Raw genomic sequence first — 19,207 nt, 5'->3', positions numbered from 1 at the left:
GTGGTTTTCAAGAAATAGTTACTTTTGCCTTCACTGTTCTGAAAGTCTCTAAACTTGTAAATATCTCCTTCTTTCTCTGTTGCCCTGTCTCCAACTTGGTCTCTGGAACTATCTTACTGAGTGTCAGGGGTTGAGGTTACTCTGAGATAAAATGTAATGTCTAATGTTTTGTGAAGGTGATAATGTTTTTGTGGACAACTAGATATTGTCTCTATTTCGCTCTTATTGGTAATTGGCCTCAACTGACAAGTTCAAGGAAACTGGGAGAATGGGTTTGCTTCTGCTTAACTGGTTCCTTTGGCCTGAAGGCTTCCAAGGTGAAGCTTTCAGCCTGTCGCACATCGAACACTTCCCAGATCTAATAGCTTTTTTCCTCCTAAGATCTGTAACCAAGCTGCTGGAAGACTTGGTTTACTTTGTCACTGGTGGAACTAATTCCGGTCAAGATGTTCTTGAAGTGGTCTTCTCTAAGCCCAACAGAGAACGGCAGAAGCTGATGAGAGAACAGAATATTCTCAAGCAGGTCAGTGAGTGGTGACATATTGGGTTGACTTTATAAGAAATCAGTGGTATCACTGCTCTTACAGAGGAATGTGAATGATTTCCACCTCGCAGGCTTGATCCATTGACTTAAAAAAAAAAAATAGACTTAATTTTTTAGAGAAGTTTTAAGTTCACAGCAAAAGTGAGTGCAAAGTACAGAGATTCCCCAAGTACCTCATACCTCCACACATCCACAGCCTTCCCTGTTATTAGCATCCCCACCAGAGAAGTACGTTTGTTATAGCTGATGAACCTACACTGACACATCATAATTGTCCAAAGTCTGTAGTTTACATTAGGGTTCACTCTTGGTGGTGTACATGCTATGGGTTTGAACAAATGTATAATCACATGTATCCATTATTATCACGTCATACAGAGTAGTTTCATTGCCCTAAAAATCCTCTGTGCTCTGCCTATTTGTCCCTCCCTGTCCCCCAACCCTTTGCAAGCAACCACTGATCTTTTTTTTTTTAACATCTTTATTGGAGTATAATTGCTTTACAATGGTGTGTTAGTTTCTGCTGTATGACAAAGTGAATCAGCTATACATATACATATATCCCCATATCTCCTCCCTCCTGCATCTCCCTCCCACCCTTCCTATCCCACCCCTCTAGGTGGACACAAAGCACCGAGCTGATCTCCCTGTGCTATGCGGCTGCTTCCCACTAGCTATCTATTTTTACATTTGGTAGTGTATATATGTCCATGCCGCTCTCTCACTTTGTCCCAGCTTACCCTCCCCCCTCCTCGTGTCCTCAATTCCTTTCTCGACATCTGCATCTTTATTCCTGTCCTGCCCCTAGGTTCTTCAGAACCATTTTTTTTTTTAGATTCCATATATATGTGTTAGCATACGGTATTTGTTTTTCTCTTTTTGACTTAACTTCACTCTGTATGAGACTCTAGGTCCATCCACCTCACTACAAATAACTCAATTTCGTTTCTTTTTATGGCTGAGTAATATTCCATTGTATATATGTGCCCCATCTTCTTTATCCATTCATCTCTTGATGGACACTTAGGTTGCTTCCATGTCCTGGCTGTTGTAAATAGAGCTACAGTGAACACTGTGGTACATGACTCTTTTTGAATTATGGTTTTCTCAGGGTATATGCCCAGTAGTGGGATTGCTGGGTCATATGGTAGTTCTATTTGTAGTTTTTTAAGGAACCTCCATACTGTTCTCCATAGTGGCTGTATCAGTTTACATTCCCACCAACAGTGCAAGAGGGTTCCCTTTTCTCCACACCGTCTGCAGCATTTATTGTTTGTAGATCTTTTGATGGTGGCCCATTGATCTTTTTATTGTCTTCATAGTTTTGCCTTTTCCAGAATGTCCTATAGTTAGAATCATACTGTATGTACCTTTTTCAGATTTTACTTCTTTCACTTAGTAAAATGCATTCAAGTTTCCTGCATCTTTTCATGGTTTGATCGTTCAGTTGATGGTTAACACTTGTTGAATATCAGCCGTGTGAGAATTTACCTGTTAGGAACCCCAACAAGAATTCAGTTGATGACTTTATTTTCCTCACAAATAATACCAAGTGCAGTGTATCCTTAAGGTTATTTCATGTACCTGGGAGATTTGGAGTATATGATAAACTCAGAAGGCCTGTAGAGGCTCTTCTGGGGACCATCATAAGTCACCAGAAAATCTTCCTGTAAATGAAGAATGAGTAGAAAATAAAATGAACTCACAGAAAATACAGAGATGATGTAATTTGGTATAAAGTTAAATAAACTGGGGTAGAAATAAATTAGAATAAACTGGGGTAGAAATAAATTAGAGGGAGTAAAGTGACAAGTCCGGGGTAGATGAAGTACATGGAAATGTATGCCATACGGTTCTCTAAAGCTGTTGGAGGCTGGGCCACTGGAGCCAAAAGAAAAACGTGTTAGTTACAAGTCCCATAGTTCTCCCTAGGAACTTGGATTTGAGAATCCTTTCTCCTTTTGGACTGTGATAGACGATATTTATTAACTCTCCATCCTGTTTCAACAAGGGTTTAAAGTCCCGGAATAGATTATGCCCTGCCGTTTGATGTGATAACTGCCAACTAAGACCTCTGGCTAACTGCCCATGCTCTTTTCCACAACAGTGATTCCTAGAGGGTCTGAAACTGTGGAGGAGCCTTCGTTGAGCACTTGTGTGAGCACTGCACTTATGACCTGACACTTACTATCTCCTTTAATCCTTACAACACCCTTGTGAGATAGGTATTACTCTCTCCATATTACTGCTGAGAAAACTGAAGGTTACCTTGACCATGATCTGTACCTGTAGGAAAGTAATAAAGATGTGTAATTTCAACCTAGAATCTGCTGATTCCAGAGTCTGTGCTCTCAGGCACTGCTTGAAACACTGCATTTTCAAGTATTTGAGGACCACTTAGGTCCAGGAGGACGGAATTCAGGGAGGAGCCAGTCCCAGTTGATGGAATGAATGCAGTTTTCAGGTTCATGACTGTTTGCATGGAGAGATTTTCCTGTATATTTTAGCCACCCTTGAGGTTATCTTACTTCCAAAGGGAAGGTTGGCCCTTAAAACAGTAGGTCATGGCAGTTCTTATTCTTTTCTTTCTGCAAACAGATCTTCAAGTTGTTACAGGCCCCATTCACAGACTGTGGTGACGGCCCGATGCTACGTCTGGAGGAGCTGGGGGACCAGCGGCATGCACCCTTCAGACACATCTGCCGCCTCTGCTACAGGGTCCTGAGACACTCCCAGCAGGACTACAGGAAGAACCAGGTTGGGATTAAGGACCAACGGGAAGTGAGGGGCAGCTTCCTCCCTGAAGTTCATGTACTTCCCTCAATGAGTTTTAGGTGTCACATGTATGTTTATTTAATGGCCAGGTAGTAGTTCATTGTTAAGTTTGCTCTCAGAAAGGAAACACGGATTTGTTTTGCAAGCCTGGGAAGATATATTACAGACTTGAGAAGGATACCTGAAAATTCCCCTTCTACAGCCACCTAGGAGTGAGATTTCTTTTTCTTGACATTGGTATTACATATACAGTACTTCTCATGGCACGTTCCCGTAAGACTTAAGGGCACACTGATTCCATGTGCTTATATTGAAGATGGAGTGCAATCTTCTCTTCCTGTCCCATCCATCTCCTCCATCTCTGCTGGTAACTTTCTCTTTGTTTTGGTTCTGGCTCATGTTTTATGACATTCTAAGTCATCAACCATGTGATGACAGTAAACACACACAACCAATATATTCTCTCCGTGAATTAGGTGTTTTAACCTCTGTGAGGGTTCCTAACAATTGGAGATTCTGAGGAAACACTGTATCAGTGGTTCTTAACTGGGAGTAATTTTTCCCCCAGGGGACATATGGAAATGTCTGGAGACCCTATTGAGTGTCGTGAGTTGGGGATGCTACTGGCATCTAGGGGACAGAGGCCACGGATGCCATTAACATCCAGCCATGCACAGCACAGCCCCCTGCAACAAAGAATTTTGCGGCCCAAGAGGTCAGTAGGTAGTGCTGAGGTTGAGAAACCCTGCGCTCCATAAACTACTGTAGGTGCACAGAGTGATGCTTATCGTAACTGGAACTCCAATCCCTGCCTTGTGTTACAAAAGGTTTTGTTTTTAAACTTTGAATGTCCCTACATCTGGCCTTTACATTTAAACTGTTCTCTGTAGTTAAAGTTTTTTGTGTGTCATCATAAACATAGAGTTGATCCTAAGCAGCGCTCTAAAATGTTAGGTGTAACTTTGTTAGCTAGTATTTCTAAACCTTTCGCTTTGCCTTTGCTACTGTTTAAATATAAAACATCACAGGCCCGTGATGCTATGTTTGTTAGTTTTATGGTCGCTATAAATCTACCTGCGGTGCATGAATACCATCCTCATACCATACTAGGGCCAAAGTGATTTTATTCTCTTCCAATGAGGATACGTTAGAGTCTGTAGTGTGTGCCAGAACATTTTGCTTGTACGTGACGGGACTAAACCAGTCCCTCTTGCTGCAACTCTGGACGTCCTTGCTTGGTTGCTCATGGACCCTGTGCCAGCTGGCAGTAGTATATCCCTGGGGGCTGATGCATTCCCGAACATGCATCCTTATGGAGTGAGGGCTGAAAGGTGGCCCATGTCCGCTGTGTTCATCCTGAGTCCCTTTTAGAATTTTGGAATTAATGAAAACAAATTATACCAAGTTTCAAGGGCCGTTTGAACTTTGAGCAAGCAAATAGTCTGTTTTGGGCAGGAAAAATGTCTTTGAATAGCAACAAACAAATATTCATAAGAGGCTTCCTGGAGTTCTTAAATATTTCTATGGAATGTCATGTCTGATCCCAAAAAGAAGCCAGGGGTGTTTTCATATGTTCTACGATTATAATTGACTGGCTTACATATTCCTAACTTGTTTCTGCTACCCACTGACTTTAAAGATGTATTTTCACCCCAGATAAGGAAAACGCCATGGGGTAGCATCGTTCTAAATATCCAGGTAGGCTTGACTGTGTTTATGCAGCAACAGAGAGCAGTGAGGCACAGTTAAATCCTCTTCAATTAGTAATAAAATCCGAGCTGAAAAACAACTTTTGACCTTTCGAAAAATAAGTCACTACATTAAAATTTATACAGTGGACTTAATAAAAATGCCTATCTGTAAATACAGGATATTTTACTTAATTACATCTGTGTGGCAGGTTTAGTAAAATAAAGGATGCGAGGGAGTTTGCAGCTGTCGCCCTGGATTAGAAAGTTGTGGAAAGATGCTCCCCTGTGATTTCCCTCATGGGCGGTGATGCTCCTCAGGGGCTGCTGCCCCCTCCCTTACTTCCAGCCTCATCCCATTGTCTCCAGTCCTCCCCCCTCACCTCGCTTTCCTTCCTTCCTTCGAAGGAGTACATAGCCAAGCAGTTTGGCTTCATGCAGAAGCAGATTGGCTATGATGTGCTGGCTGAAGACACCATCACTGCCCTGCTCCACAATAATCGGAAACTCCTGGAAAAACACATCACCGCGGCAGAGATCGACACCTTCGTCAGTCTGGTGCGAAAGAACAGGGAGCCCAGGTGAGGTGGGGGTGGGGTTGATAGGCGGAAGGTGTGTTTGCATTTCCGATGCAGGCACTGAGCGTGTCATGGTGCTTTTTCCTGGATTCCCTTTGTTTGGGGCTGTTAGGGACAGGTTTTTTTTTACCATTAGTATTTTTTTTTTTTTTGCGGTACGTGAGCCTCTCACTGTTGTGGACTCTCCCGTTGCGGAGCGCAAGCTCAGTGGCCATGGCTCACGGGCCCAGCCGCTCCGCGGCATGTGGGATCTTCTCGGACCGGGGCACGAACCCGTGTCCCCTGCATCGGCAGGCGGACTCTCAACCACTGCACCACCAGGGAAGCCCGGTATATATATTTTTTAACATCTTTATTGGAGTGTAATTGCTTTACAATGGTGTGTTAGTTTCTGCTTTGTAACAAAGTGAATCAGTTATACATATACATATATCCCCATATCCCCTCCCTCTTGCGTCTCCCTCCCTCCCACCCTCCCTATCCCACCCCTCTAGGTGGTCACAAAGCACTGAGCTGATCTCCCTGTGCTATGCGGCTGCTTCCCACTAGCTACAGGTTTTGATTGGGCAGGTTTTGACAGGCTCTTTGATGAGTAGCGGCGGAAAGAGCTTGGTATGGGAATGAGACCAGGGTAGACTCCTACTGCAGCATTTACCAGCTGGGTTACCTTGAGCATTAACGTTCTCATCTGCTAGGTGGGTCATTGCGAAAATTAAATGAGAATAAATACATGTGAAGTGGCTGGCACTTAGTAGGTGCACAGTAAATGACAGCTGTCGGCCACTCATTCACTTCATAGCACCCCATGGTGATCAGTTAGAACTCCCCCAAATATCATCAGTTAGTTTTTTGCACACATAGTTGTTACTTGAGTGTTTTTGTTTACATTAGTGAATTCTATCAATTCTGTTGCATTCATACAGATCTCCCCCTCCCCCTACGCTCTCTTCCCTCTTTTTTTCTCCTTCTAATTAATTAAGATCCACACCATTTCAGGTGAAGTGGGAAATAGTTTACAATGTGTATATCATGAACGGTGACACTGGAGAGCTGAAAGTGTTCTTATAAAAATGACTGCCCCCACCCATAAAATAACATTTTATGGACCATTCTCATGTGCCAGTGAGTGAACTAAGTAAGCACTTTGCATGAATTAGCTCATTTAATCCTCAGAAGAACTCTCTGAGGTTCTGTATCAGCCTTTTTTGTCGATGAGAAAACTGAACCACAGTGAGGTTAAGTAATTCCCCCCAAATAACAGTACCTATCAGAACGTAGTGGATAAGAACCAGAACCAGGGTTCTGATTTGGGCCTCAAGCATCAGAGCCTTGCCCCTCACCACTCTGGGTACCTGCATCCTAACCATGTCTTCCTTATGTGAACTTCTTACTTGGTGGTTCCTTCTGTTCATCTTTACCTTGTCAGCTCTTCCTCACAACAGTCACTGCCATCCTTCCTCTTTTGCTTTTCTTTCTTTGCTCTCCCTCCCTTCCTCTCTCCATTCCTCCCTCCCTCCTCCCTCCCTCCCTCCCTCCCTCCCTCCCTCCCTCCCTCCTCCCTCCCTCCCTCCCTCCCTCCCTCCCTCCCTCCCTCCCTCCCTCTCTCCCTTCCATCCATCTATCCATCCATCCTTCCTTCCCTCTGGTGTCTGGGTTTCTGGGGGTTCCATGGATGCTGACACTAAAACCCAAAGCGTCTCTGACTTGTGTTAAAGGTAGGCTGGGTCAGTCCTCTTGAGGGAGAGCCAGGCTCCCAGAGCCCAGCCCCTGCTCTGTGTACAGAAACTGTTTAATTTGGTTTCTCTTTCTCGATAGATTCTTAGATTACCTCTCTGATCTCTGCGTGTCCATGAACAAATCCATTCCGGTGACCCAGGAACTGATATGTAAAGCTGTGCTGAATCCAACCAACGCTGACATTCTGATTGAGACCAAGTGAGTGGGGTGTGCGGGTTTAAGGTAAAGAAAGATGAGGACGGGATTTAGATGGAGAATGTGTGGCTCAGTGGATGTCTGTGCTCATAGGTGATGAAACCCAGCTCCCTGATTTCTGAAGCCAGGTTGGCTGGCTATTGATCGTCCTCTTGCAAAGGTCTCGATCAGAGGAATTTTCAAGTTTGCTTTTGCTGTGGGCTCCTCTGCATGGTGACGTCACATACTTTGACAGTAATGTGAGCTCACCAGGGAACGTTTTACACACCCTTGGTTTAATTTTAAGAGTTTAAAATTCTCTAATTATGATCATCCGTTTTAAGTTTTAAAGGAGGTAATTCATTATTGATATTAAGTCATTGTAGGGAAGAGCTTGTTAACTCATCACTGTTGAAAAAGGGTTCATTGGTCCACAGAAGTTTTGGTAATAGTAGCAATTCATTTTTAGCAGGGGAGCAGTTTTCCTGAGACGCATAGTGCCAGTAATATTTAAATGTTAAAAACAATGTTTAAAAGAAATTTATTTAAAAAACACTAAGTTATGCTCTAAACTAGCGATTTTTTTTTTGTTTCTCATGCATAGCTTAATTTTGGGCTTGGGCTAATTCCGACTTTCTCATCCTTGGCCTTTTGATGTTCGGGGCCACGTAGTTCTTTGCTGTGGGTTCTGTCCTCTGCATTGTAGGATGTGTAGCAGCCTCCCTGCTTCTACCTGCTAGGTGCCAACAGTACCCCTCCCATTTGGTTGGGACAACCAAAAATGTCTCCAGACATTGCTAAATGTCCCCTGGGAGACACAGTCACCCTGGCGGAGAACCCCTGGGCTAAAGTGTATGAAGACGTTAATGTTTGGTTCTTTGTGATTCTGCCGGTGGGAGAAGTAAAGTGGCTTTCTGTGTGTGTCTTTGTGCTGAAAGTGCAGCTAGAGTTCAACGCATTAATACAGTTGATCCGTGATGAGCAAGGATTTCAGACATAATGAGTGTCCCCCCTCCTCTTATTTTCCAGGTTGGTACTCTCTCGTTTCGAATTTGAAGGTGTTTCTACTGGAGAGAACGCTCTGGAGGCAGGAGAGGATGAGGAAGAGGTGTGGCTGTTTTGGAGGGACAGCACCAAAGAGGTTCGCAGTAAGAGTGTGAGGGAACTGGCGCAGGATGCTAAGGAGGGGCAGAAAGAAGACCGAGACGTCCTCAGCTACTACAGGTGCGAGGGCGGCATGGGTGTCCTCTGATGAGATCGTCCGTCAGGAAGACGGATGTGTACTTCAGGAGTTTGTAGAGTGTAAGGTTTCATTGATACTTAGGTAGGACGTTGCTGTCTGGGTGTGGCTCTGTCAAAAGAAGGCTGAGTGTTTGCATCAGCCCCCAGTTACAGTTGATCCCTACATAGCACGGCACACGACACAGATATATTTTGTAGTAGTTAAGAGTCAGGCTGCGGGGTCACCTCTCTACATAGTAGCTTTTTGACTTTGGTCAAGTTATTCACCTCTTTATGTCCTAGTTTCTTTATCTGTAAAATAGAGACAATAGTTACAACGTCATAGAACTTTCGCAGACAGAGCTAGGAAATGTGTGTGTCTGTACACACATCTGTTTGTCCACGTAGACACACACATATCTATTTCTATATCGACCTATATAAATGTAATAAAAATCTTGAGTTCACATCAGTACTTCCAATTCTGTTCCAACACTGTAGCGTTATTCTAGCCTTCACCCTTTTGTATTCATAACTCGTTCCTCTGACACCGAGAACCTGGCTGGCACTGTCCCCACTGTGTTGCTCAGTCTGCATCGCTGCCAGTCACCTCCTCCATCCCAGCATCATCTCGGTCCCAGCTCTGAGATCTGCTGACTCAATAAATACTTTTAAAATAAAAGAAGAGGGAAGGAAAGATGAGGAAGTGCTTACAGCATTTTTTAATAGAAATAAATAAAACTTTGCAATTACAATGCCCTTTGTTACCTCCTGTATTCTTTCTCTCCATTCATGCAGATGGTGTGTGACCTTCCACACTCTTTGTGTGTTTATATTTTACATTTCTGTACATTCATAAATAATACATAGTATTTTGTTGATTCTTAAAATTTTATATAAATGGTTCCAGAGTCTGAGTTCCGTTCTGAAATCTGCCTTATTTTTTCATATTGTTTCTGAAGTGGATTCATGCTAATGGTGGTAGGTCCATTTCTTTCATTTTGACTGCTGAATGCTATTCCATTTTATTACTGTGCCACATTTTCATTGCTCTTTGATACTCAGCGTATGCCACAATTTAGTTTTTCTTGTCGGGAAATATCCTTGTTCAAATTTGTGCATATGTGTAGGAGTTTCCATTCTATACCAGGGAATTACGAGATTGGGGGGTATGCATATTTTAAACTGACCAACCAATCCTAAATTGGCTATTTTGGTGTACATTCCCACCAAAAGAGAACTTTTTGTTTCCCTTTGTCTTTGCTATCTCTGAATACTGTGATGCTTTTTAAATTTTTGTTAATCTTATGAGCATGAAATAGAACATAGGTTAATCCTCATTTCACTGATATCTAGTGCGGTTGAGAATATTTCCAACTCATGATTATTGGTAATAAATAGGGTTTTAAAGTCAGAAGCTGGAATTTGCCACTGTGGAACCTCATGGCTTTCTTATGTCACATTATGGGAATGGTTACTCTTTTAATGTTTGCTATGTCTTCCGCTGACAGTGAATGAGGAAGAGTGTTTCAGTGGTCAGATTTGGAAGTTAACAGAGATCATATGTAATTAAGTGAGGAAGAAACTGTAACATTTTGAGGAGCCCCCTATTTCTTCTACCGTGTTTTTCACATGTGTGTAAAAGTCAAAGGGGAGAGCTCTATGGGATAAGACCCTGAAAGTATCATAAAATTTCTAAGCAGACTCAGTAAGGGTCTGAAACCTTTACCATTTCCTATGCGGTCTTTCATGTGCTGCATAAAAGCAGAACTAAAGAAACAGGCAACCGTTTTCAGCCTAATGCTTCTCCCCCCCCCAATTTTATAAAATAAACAAGGGCAAAATGGCATCAACTAGCCATGTAATTATTCCCACACAGCAGGGTAGGCACATGTGACTGTTGGCGTGGCTTGAACTGTTCCTTTTTCCGCTTGGTACAGAAGCCAGAGTTGCATACACAAGCAAGTGAAGAGTGTTGATGTGTAAGTTCCCGTGGCCACCTGTCACTCCTATGAGAGTTGGGGCCCCCCGCGACTCTCCTGCTGTGTGTTTCCATGAGAGTGAGCCCTGTGTAACTTTCCTTTTCTCCAGGTACCAGCTGAACCTCTTTGCGAGGATGTGCCTGGACCGCCAGTACCTCGCCATCAACGAAATCTCAGGCCAGCTGGACGTGGATCTCATTCTCCGCTGCATGTCTGATGAGAACCTGCCCTATGACCTGCGGGCGTCCTTCTGCCGTCTCATGCTCCACATGCATGTGGACCGAGACCCACAGGAGCAAGTCACTCCCGTGAAATACGCCCGCCTCTGGTCCGAGATTCCCTCCGAGATCGCCATTGATGAGTGAGCCTGGCTCCTTCACCCTGTTAAGACCTCATTCACGTTGCTTTAAAACTTCTTAGTTATAGTGTTCTATGTAGCGGAAGACAAACCACTTATGGTCAGGTTAATAAGTCTGGTTAAATCAGAGAGGAAAGATAAGTCATTTTTTCTTTAAGCTTAAGATATAATTAAGGGTGGCAAATGTTATTTGTTTCCTCAAGAATGTAAAAGGTGGCATGATTGTCCTTTTATATCTCTTTTATTCAACAAATGTTTAAGTGTCTCCCGCATGCCAGGCGCAAGGAATCTATCTGGCAACAAACAAGAAAACTGTGTGTACACTAGTGGGGAAAGACAGACAGTAACCAAGATAAAGGAATAAGATGTATACCTCGGTGTGGTGGGTGCTGAGGAGGGAGAAGTAAAGTAGGGACAGGAGGATGGGAAGCGTTGGGGTGGATGGTGTTAGCTTTGGGGGCTCAGCAAACAGGGAAGGCCTCACTGGTCAGAACTTGACATTTGATTTCTTTCTCCTTTCCTTTTAGCTATGATAATAGTGGTACTTCCAAAGATGAAATTAAGGAGAGGTTTGCTCAGACCATGGAATTTGTGGAGGAGTATTTAAGAGATGTGGTGTGTCAGAGGTTCCCTTTCTCTGACAAGGAGAAAAATAAACTTACATTTGAGGTAACTCACGGTGCAGTGATCGTGTGTTTTGTCTGCTTCGTGTTGAGCATTGTTCTATGGGGTAAATAGAAAATAGGTGGTGATGTTTTTTTTATCATGACACTCTGGTTTTGTAATAAAAAGGAATTCAGCTCAGTTTTGTTGCAGAGTAAAGTAGAACGAATACCAGTCACTTGCCTTAAGGCAGTCATGCTCCTGGAAGAAAGACATCTGGTGAACTGAATCCTGTAAAAAGGATAGAACATTATGTATAATCTGTACATTATATTAAAAGTGACAGGAAAGAAACAGTCTGTGCTCGGGATCTGTCACAGATGAATCATTTGAGGGACATAAATCCTTCTCACCTTTGAGCTGAGTGTTTCTCTTTGAGACACTTTGCCTTCTGAGGAATTGGATGTCCAGGGACTGCTGTGTTATCTGGATCCTTGATTTGTATACCTTGGCTTGCCCCGTATTATCTCTGGGAAGCTGCACAGAGCCGATGATGAGGTCAGTCTCTCATTAACCAGTCATCAGAGCAGATCAGTAGCTTTGCAGGGTTTTGTTTCTTATTTTTTCTCCTTATGAAACAAAATGAAATTTGGTCAGAAACTGCAAGTAAAATACATGCCTTCTCTTACTGTAAAGAAGGTCAGAGCCAGTCATTTATAAAATAGTCAACCTAAAACGCAAGTGAAGGATACTGTTTATTTAATTCCTCCTCTCTCTCTTTTTTAAATACAATAGGTTGTAAACTTAGCTAGGAATCTCATATACTTTGGTTTCTACAACTTCTCTGACCTCCTGCGATTAACCAAAATCCTCCTGGCCATATTGGACTGTGTGCACGTGACCACAATGTTCCCCATCAGCAAGATGGCAAAGGGAGAGGAGAATAAAGGTGAGAATAACATGGAGAAGCTGAGGAGGGAGGTCTCATGGCGCCTATAGGTCGGGACACGCTTGCCCGGCCTCTCCTTCTGCTCTTCTCATACCTACTGTGTGATGACGCGTCCTTTCTTTGTCCTTTTCTTCTCACCTTTTCATTATGAACATTTTCAGATATAAATAAAGGCGGCAAGAATAGTGCAGTGGACACCTGTAGACCCACGACTTAGAGTCAGTGATTATTAACACTTTATTGTATTTTTATAGTTATATATATGAGTCTGTACATTTCACTGCAACATTTGAAAGTTGCCCAACGCTTGCCTAATGCTTATGTCTTAAAAATACATGTCATTGGGGCTTCCCTGGTGGCGCAGTGGTTGAGAGTCCGCCTGCCGATGCAGGGGACACAGGTTCGTGCCCCGGTCCGGGAAGATCCCACATGCCGCGGAGCGGCTGGGCCCGTGAGCCATGGCCGCTGAGCCTGCGCGTCCGGAGCCTGCGCTCCGCAACGGGAGAGGCCACAACAGTGAGAGGCCCGTGTACCTCAAAAAAAAAAAAAAAAAAAAAAAATACATGTCATTGTTCTTGATGTGTCATGAGGTCCTCAGATGTTTATATTAGTATATGAGTACGTGAAATCCAGACTGTGTCTGGGTATCCTATTTCCAATTTGTAAATAGGAAAATCTGCCTTTATATGTTTTTTTTCCCCCTGTTTGAGGGTCGTAGTAGACACACACTAGGTACTCATGTGTGGATTATTGTTTAACTGGTCTCTACAGCTAGAATAGAAAAAGTACGTTTACTTACATCCTACTATCTGTCAGGGGCTGTGCTTGCTCAGTCATTTGCATACATTTTGCCACTTAATCTCTGTCAGTTGGGCTCCGTTATTCTCATTTTATAGTGGAAGAAACTGACCCTCAGAGGTAGCATAATGTATTCAAGATCAAGTGGCTTTCGGTAGCGGCACCAGATGTGTGTCTTGTTAGCTCCTGCATCCCTAGTTCTGTGCACAGCAACAAGCATGTAGTAGGTGACCAATAAAATTTGGCAGGTGAATTAACATACATAAATGCTCCATACTCTTTCCCCTACTCCTTGAAGCCCTGCATTTCTGATGGTTGTTAACCGTTTCAGGTTCCCAGGCTCTTAGAGTATATTGGAATAGAGACATGTTAAGTGATTTGTCCCGAAGAGCCTCTGCCCCTGGCCAGGTGCCCAGAGCGCACACCAGGGATGTCATGACCAAAGTTTGTCCTGGCCCTTCTTAGGTAGTAACGTGATGCGGTCCATCCATGGGGTTGGAGAGCTGATGACCCAGGTGGTGCTCCGGGGAGGAGGCTTCCTGCCCATGACTCCCACGGCCACCGCCCCTGAGGGCAACGTGAAGCAAGCAGAGCCGGAGAAGGAGGACATCATGGTGATGGACACCAAGTTGAAGATCATTGAAATACTCCAGGTAACCGTGGGCCGGGGCGAGTGCAGGGTGGGTGGGAGTGTGCTTCCCAGGGGACCATCTGCATCCAGTGTCCCTGCTTTTATGGAGCCCTAGGCTTTCTGGGAAGAGAGTGGAGGTAGAGTCTTAGTTCAGCCTCAAGTGCTGTTTCTGAATTGGCCCTCTGCTCCCTGTGCTGTCATCTCCTGTCCCTCCCCAGCATGCCCTGTTCCTCCAACCATGCCACACTTTCTGCAGTTACCTTACGTTTCCCTAGTCATTGGTCTCTGTCTTCACCCACTTAGAATTAATTCACTTACGCTTCTATACATAGCTGAATTCCCTGTTTTTTGTTCATAACTCATTTAAGGTTCCATTAAGTTTGTAACTCCTCCCATAATCCTTCCCTCCCTCCCTCCCTTATTCATTCATTCATTCATTCAACAGACATTTAAAGAGACTGATTCCATACCGAGTAGTTTTTTTTTTTCTTTTCCCTCTAACAGTGTTACTGTGAGAGGGTTATATTTGTTTAAATTTTGAGTACCACATTACAAATTAATTATAATTATACAATTTAAACATCATCTACCATTTCAGTTAACAATGAAAATAAAGCATATTTGTTTCTAATACTTTTTTTCACATGCATTATCTCATTTAATCTTTTTTTCACACACACACACACTGTATTTTATTTTTACAAGAGATAAACTGACACCAAGCATTGTAAGTGGACGATCACAACAAAAGCAACAATGATTGCAATTACCAAACATGAAACACACTCGTACTATGTCATAATATTGACATTCAGTCCAGTAATCCTCCACTGTGACAGCTACTTTGCAGTGAAAATTGATTTGTATATTTTTTGCCTCTGAGTCCTTGTGGGATTTTTTTTTTTAATTCAAACAAAAAGTCACAAAAATTATAATCATTCTCATCAGTTCACTCAATCCCATGTAATTAGCTTTTTTTCATCTTGATCTTTTGTTAGCACTTTTATGAGTTCATCAGTTTTCCATTAGAGTTCTGAAATTGCTTGTTCATTCAGTTCAGCAGTATAGTCAGTTACCAGAAGCCTGTACTTGTCAGAGCATGCCGAGTACTTTTAAGCACTGAAGAGCCTTCAATGAACAGAATCATTCCTGCTTACATTTTGATAGGAGGCAGAGATATATAAAAATGTATACACTAAGGATGTTAAACTATAAAAGAGAGTCAAGATGGTTTGGAGGCCATTGGGGGTAAAGGCCACGGGTACTGTTTTTGATGGAGTTGTCAGAGAAGGTCTCCCCATTAAGGTTACGTGATCAGAGACCTGAATGCAGTGAGGGAGCTAGTATGTGGGTATCTAGGAAAACAGTCTCTGGGACTCCAAGAGGGAACAATAAAGGCAAAGACCTGAGGTGGTAGCATACTTGACAAGTCTGGGAACAGGTCAGGTTCAAGAGAGAATGGGAGAAGATGAAGTGGGGAGTCAATACATACAACCTCTTCGGTGGATTTGCTGTAAAGATGAACAGAGAAAAGTGGGAAGGTGGCTGCAGGGTGATTATTGGTACTATTTAAGTTGGGAGATGTCAGCAAGGTTGTATGCTGAATGCGAGTGATCATGCAGAGAGGGAAGACTTGCTGATGAAGGGGAGAGAGGATAATTGTAGGAGCAAAGTCCTGGCCTAGGCAAGAGGGGGTGGGAGCCAGTTTACTGGAGAGGCCGTGCGTGATCTTCCATGTGAGAACCTCCCAGCCTGCCAACAGTGTGCGTTTCCTCTTCCTGCTCCTTGGTAATTTTTTATTCATTAACGAAACCAGCTGTTCCTTCATGACAAGAATACTGTTATCACCTTTCTCTTTCATCCCGCACTGTCTAATCTCAACCCCGGAACATGGAGTAGAGAACTATAAATGTTTACAGATTTGAGGATTTTTTTTCGATTCTGAAATCACAGTTAACTAATGGTTTGAAAACATCCCTGGGACTCCTCAGAATAATTACTGAAGGCAATAAAGAGTGATTTAAATAAAGAAGAAAACTCCTTAAATTTATGTCTGACCAAAGATAGAGAAGGATTTCAAGGCTTTCTTAGGCCATGGCTTACAGGTCCCAAGTATGTGAATATCGTGCATGTTTGTCAGAATCGATGCGGTGTGAAGCTTGGTTACATCTTGAGGTCTACTCACTGTAGTAATCTGAGAACATTTGGTTGATGGATTCATTCTTTCAGCAAATACTTACTGATCCCTTACCATATGCAAGGCACTTTGCTGGGCTCTGTGAGGAATGCACAGATGATTTGGACACAGGCTATGTCTACAGGGGGTTTATAGTCTAACAGGAAGATAAGGTATGATGAAGCTGTGTGTACATGGAAATAAAACCGTGAGAAAAGTGTTGTCCCGAGATACGGGTAGGTCATGTGGTCCCAATTAGTAAGGACCAGAGGAGGTAAGATTTTCTTGGAGCCTCTAGGCCTGGACGGGATATGTATAGAAACAAGGGGACGTTCTTGGGTGGATGGAGCAGGTTGAACCAGGGCATCATGACGCATGGGTCCGTAAGCTGTCCTCCTTGGGCAGGGACGTGGAGTGTGCTGAAGGGAAGTTATCAGAAATGAGGTTGGAAAGGCGGACTGCGCTATGCTCTAGGGAGCTCTGGGTGCCTGAAGTATTAGGACTTTACTCTGTGGGGAGCCTTTGAACTTTTTCAAGCAGGGAGCTAACCTAAGAATAAGCACCTTTGAGATGTGGATCTGGTAAACTTGTTTCTGTAATGGCCGAGGAGGGAGATAGAGGCTGTGAGTGGGGGTAAACGACGGCGGGAGAGAGATCCGTGGAGAGTGGCAGAGGTAGAACCAGCAGGGCTTAGTCACTGATGAGATGTGTGTATCAAGGAGGGAAGACTTGATGGTCCTGAGGCTGACTGAGGGTGGGAGAACCCAGGCAGAATGGACACTGTTAGTTTGGTACAATACTGAGTTTGAGACTCTGGGAAAACACCAAAGGGGATGTCCAGCAGTCAGTAGGAAACGTGGACCAAGAGCTTGGAAGATAAGCCAAGGATCTGTTTCAATCCAGGAGAGGTGACAGCCCTGGCACTGGGTAAGGTCGCCAGGAGGGCCAGGCAGAGATAAGGAGAGCACGGAAGGGAGCATGTCGGTAAGGCCCTTAAACAGTGCCAGATGCTTGATCTTTCATTTTGGCTCCAGCCACAAACATGGAAAAAGTGACTTTCTGTTGGAGTGAACTGGGAGGGAATACAGGGAGTGAAAGAAGAGGGAGCCCAAGGGATTGTATCTACATCAAAGAAAACAATCAGTAATAGAAAATAAGAAGCAAACTAATTTTCAGTACTGAAAACACATTTTTCTCTGTCAGTTCTTTTAAAAGCAGCCAACTTCACCCTTCTTAAGGCCCAGAGTTGGCATTCAGTACTTGAACTAAAGCAATGTTTTATAGAGGATGGAGTGGAGAGTGAGTGATTTATTGTCCTGAGCATTAAATTAATTGCCGGGACGCTGGAGTTTACACTAGAAGCTAAGGTGCTGTGGGCAAACTTGATATAGTCCTAGAAGTCTTTTGTTAAAGTGACTGTTTGAAATCTAAGCCAAATGTCTGGCTCACGTAGCGTTTAAGGTAATTGATGCAGCAGACGCCAGGCCCAGCCAGAGCGCGGTGGCTTGGCAGAATGTTCCAGGTGGTCTGCTAATGTAACCAGTCTGTTTCCATTTCCACTTGAATCTTTAGTTTATTTTGAATGTGAGGCTGGATTATAGGATCTCCTGCCTCCTGTGTATATTTAAGCGGGAGTTTGATGAAAGCAATTCCCAGACTTCGGAAACATCCTCCGGAACCAGCAGCCAAGAGGGACCAAGTAATGTACCAGGTTAGTGATGCCGGAATGGGTTTCCGCCATAAAATGGGGCCTGGGTCTAATGAAAACTGCAAGTCCAAAGAGTATGTTCTAGAATATAGGGTAATATGTGAACGTTTTTGAAGATGACTGCATTTTAGAATGAGACCCTGCGAGTTACCCTTTTGGGGCAGGGGGATAATTGAAAGGGCCCAGATCGCTTCTGGGATAGATCTTACTTCCTTCCGTCTTGGAGTGTCTTAGTCATAAGACAGCTGAGGGTTCTAGTGTTATGGTGAAATACCAGAAAACAAAAACAAAACTCTCCCAAGAAAATTTACTGTCCACTACCAACTTTTACTCACGGTGGATGCTTTTTCCTGCCCAGGAAATAGTGGTGATGGATAAGGAGAAGGGTAGTGGTAGGAATAACCCCACCTATCAAGGCCTGAGGGGCAGGGGCGAGCCTGTTTTGGGGGGAGTTCACGAGCGGCACGTTTCCACCCCTTCCTGCACCTGAAGTTCTGTTCTCTGGCTTTTCAGGTGCTCTTGATTTTGAACACATTGAAGAGCAAGCCGAAGGCATCTTTGGAGGAAGGAAAGTATATTTTCAGTTTCTGTTTTGTAGGTGGTTCTAAGATGGGGGAGGCCTCTCTTTTCTAGCTCTCAAAGGCTTCTCCTTTACTGTTCTAGGAAACGTTTAGTCTCTGGGTTTAGGCTGTTTGACTGCTCTCTTTATAACTCTCAGTACTCAGTCAGAGTGATCTTAGTTGGGTTCATGTGTGTGTGTGTTTCCTGCTTACAACAGAAAGAATTGACGGAGGTTTCCCAAAGCACACACATTACAAAACTTTTTTAAATGGTGAGGAAATAGAGTTGAAAGAAAGGGGGCGCCCGAAACAGAGTGAGTGTAGCAAGGTCATTGCTGCTAATGGGCTGCAGTCACCCCCGAGCCCTTTAGAAGCCAAGCAATGATGAAAAGGACACAGACACCTATACTGTTCTTTCATTGTCCCTAACATGAGATTAAGGTATGAACCCCTTTCTAAAAGATGAGATTGCTCAGTGTTGACTCAAAACATTGTTACGAGACTCAAATACCTGTAAGCCTCAAACACCGGCAAACTTGGTATAAACACCCTCTATGCATAACTCTTAGAATATGCACACTTGGTTGAGTCACCTATTGCTCAATAGTTGCAGTGCACGGGCTTAGTTGCTCCGCGGCATGTGGGATCTTCCCGGTCCAAGGATCGAACCCATGTCCCCTGCATTGGCAGGCGGATTCTTAACCACTGCACCACCAGGGAAGTCC

The 19,207-nt window shown here is 43.6% G+C and overlaps 1 protein-coding gene across 11 annotated transcripts in view; it reads left to right on the top strand.

Moving 5' to 3' along the window:
• The window catches only part of ITPR1 (inositol 1,4,5-trisphosphate receptor type 1), a 320,128-nt gene that overhangs the window by 149,842 nt on the left and 151,079 nt on the right, over positions 1–19,207 (top strand). For 6 of the 11 annotated variants that reach the window (XM_033437203.2, XM_033437207.2, XM_033437205.2 and 3 more), the window contains 11 exons: positions 382–523; positions 3,143–3,301; positions 5,416–5,588; positions 7,401–7,520; positions 8,526–8,720; positions 10,809–11,060; positions 11,585–11,726; positions 12,456–12,609; positions 13,873–14,060; positions 17,787–17,925; positions 18,436–18,490. In XM_033437203.2, coding sequence (XP_033293094.1) covers positions 382–523; positions 3,143–3,301; positions 5,416–5,588; positions 7,401–7,520; positions 8,526–8,720; positions 10,809–11,060; positions 11,585–11,726; positions 12,456–12,609; positions 13,873–14,060; positions 17,787–17,925; positions 18,436–18,490 — 1,719 coding nt within the window. Of the gene's footprint in view, positions 1–381; positions 524–3,142; positions 3,302–5,415; positions 5,589–7,400; positions 7,521–8,525; positions 8,721–10,808; positions 11,061–11,584; positions 11,727–12,455; positions 12,610–13,872; positions 14,061–17,786; positions 17,926–18,435; positions 18,495–19,207 lie in introns of all 11 variants that reach the window. The other 5 variants (XM_049693591.1, XM_049693588.1, XM_049693585.1 and 2 more) reach the window with 1 other exon arrangement.

The sequence above is a fragment of the Orcinus orca genome, chromosome 10, assembly GCF_937001465.1.
Source record: "Orcinus orca chromosome 10, mOrcOrc1.1, whole genome shotgun sequence".
Classification (NCBI taxonomy): Eukaryota; Metazoa; Chordata; class Mammalia; order Artiodactyla; family Delphinidae; genus Orcinus; species Orcinus orca.
This window is presented reverse-complemented; position numbering and strand designations above follow the sequence as displayed.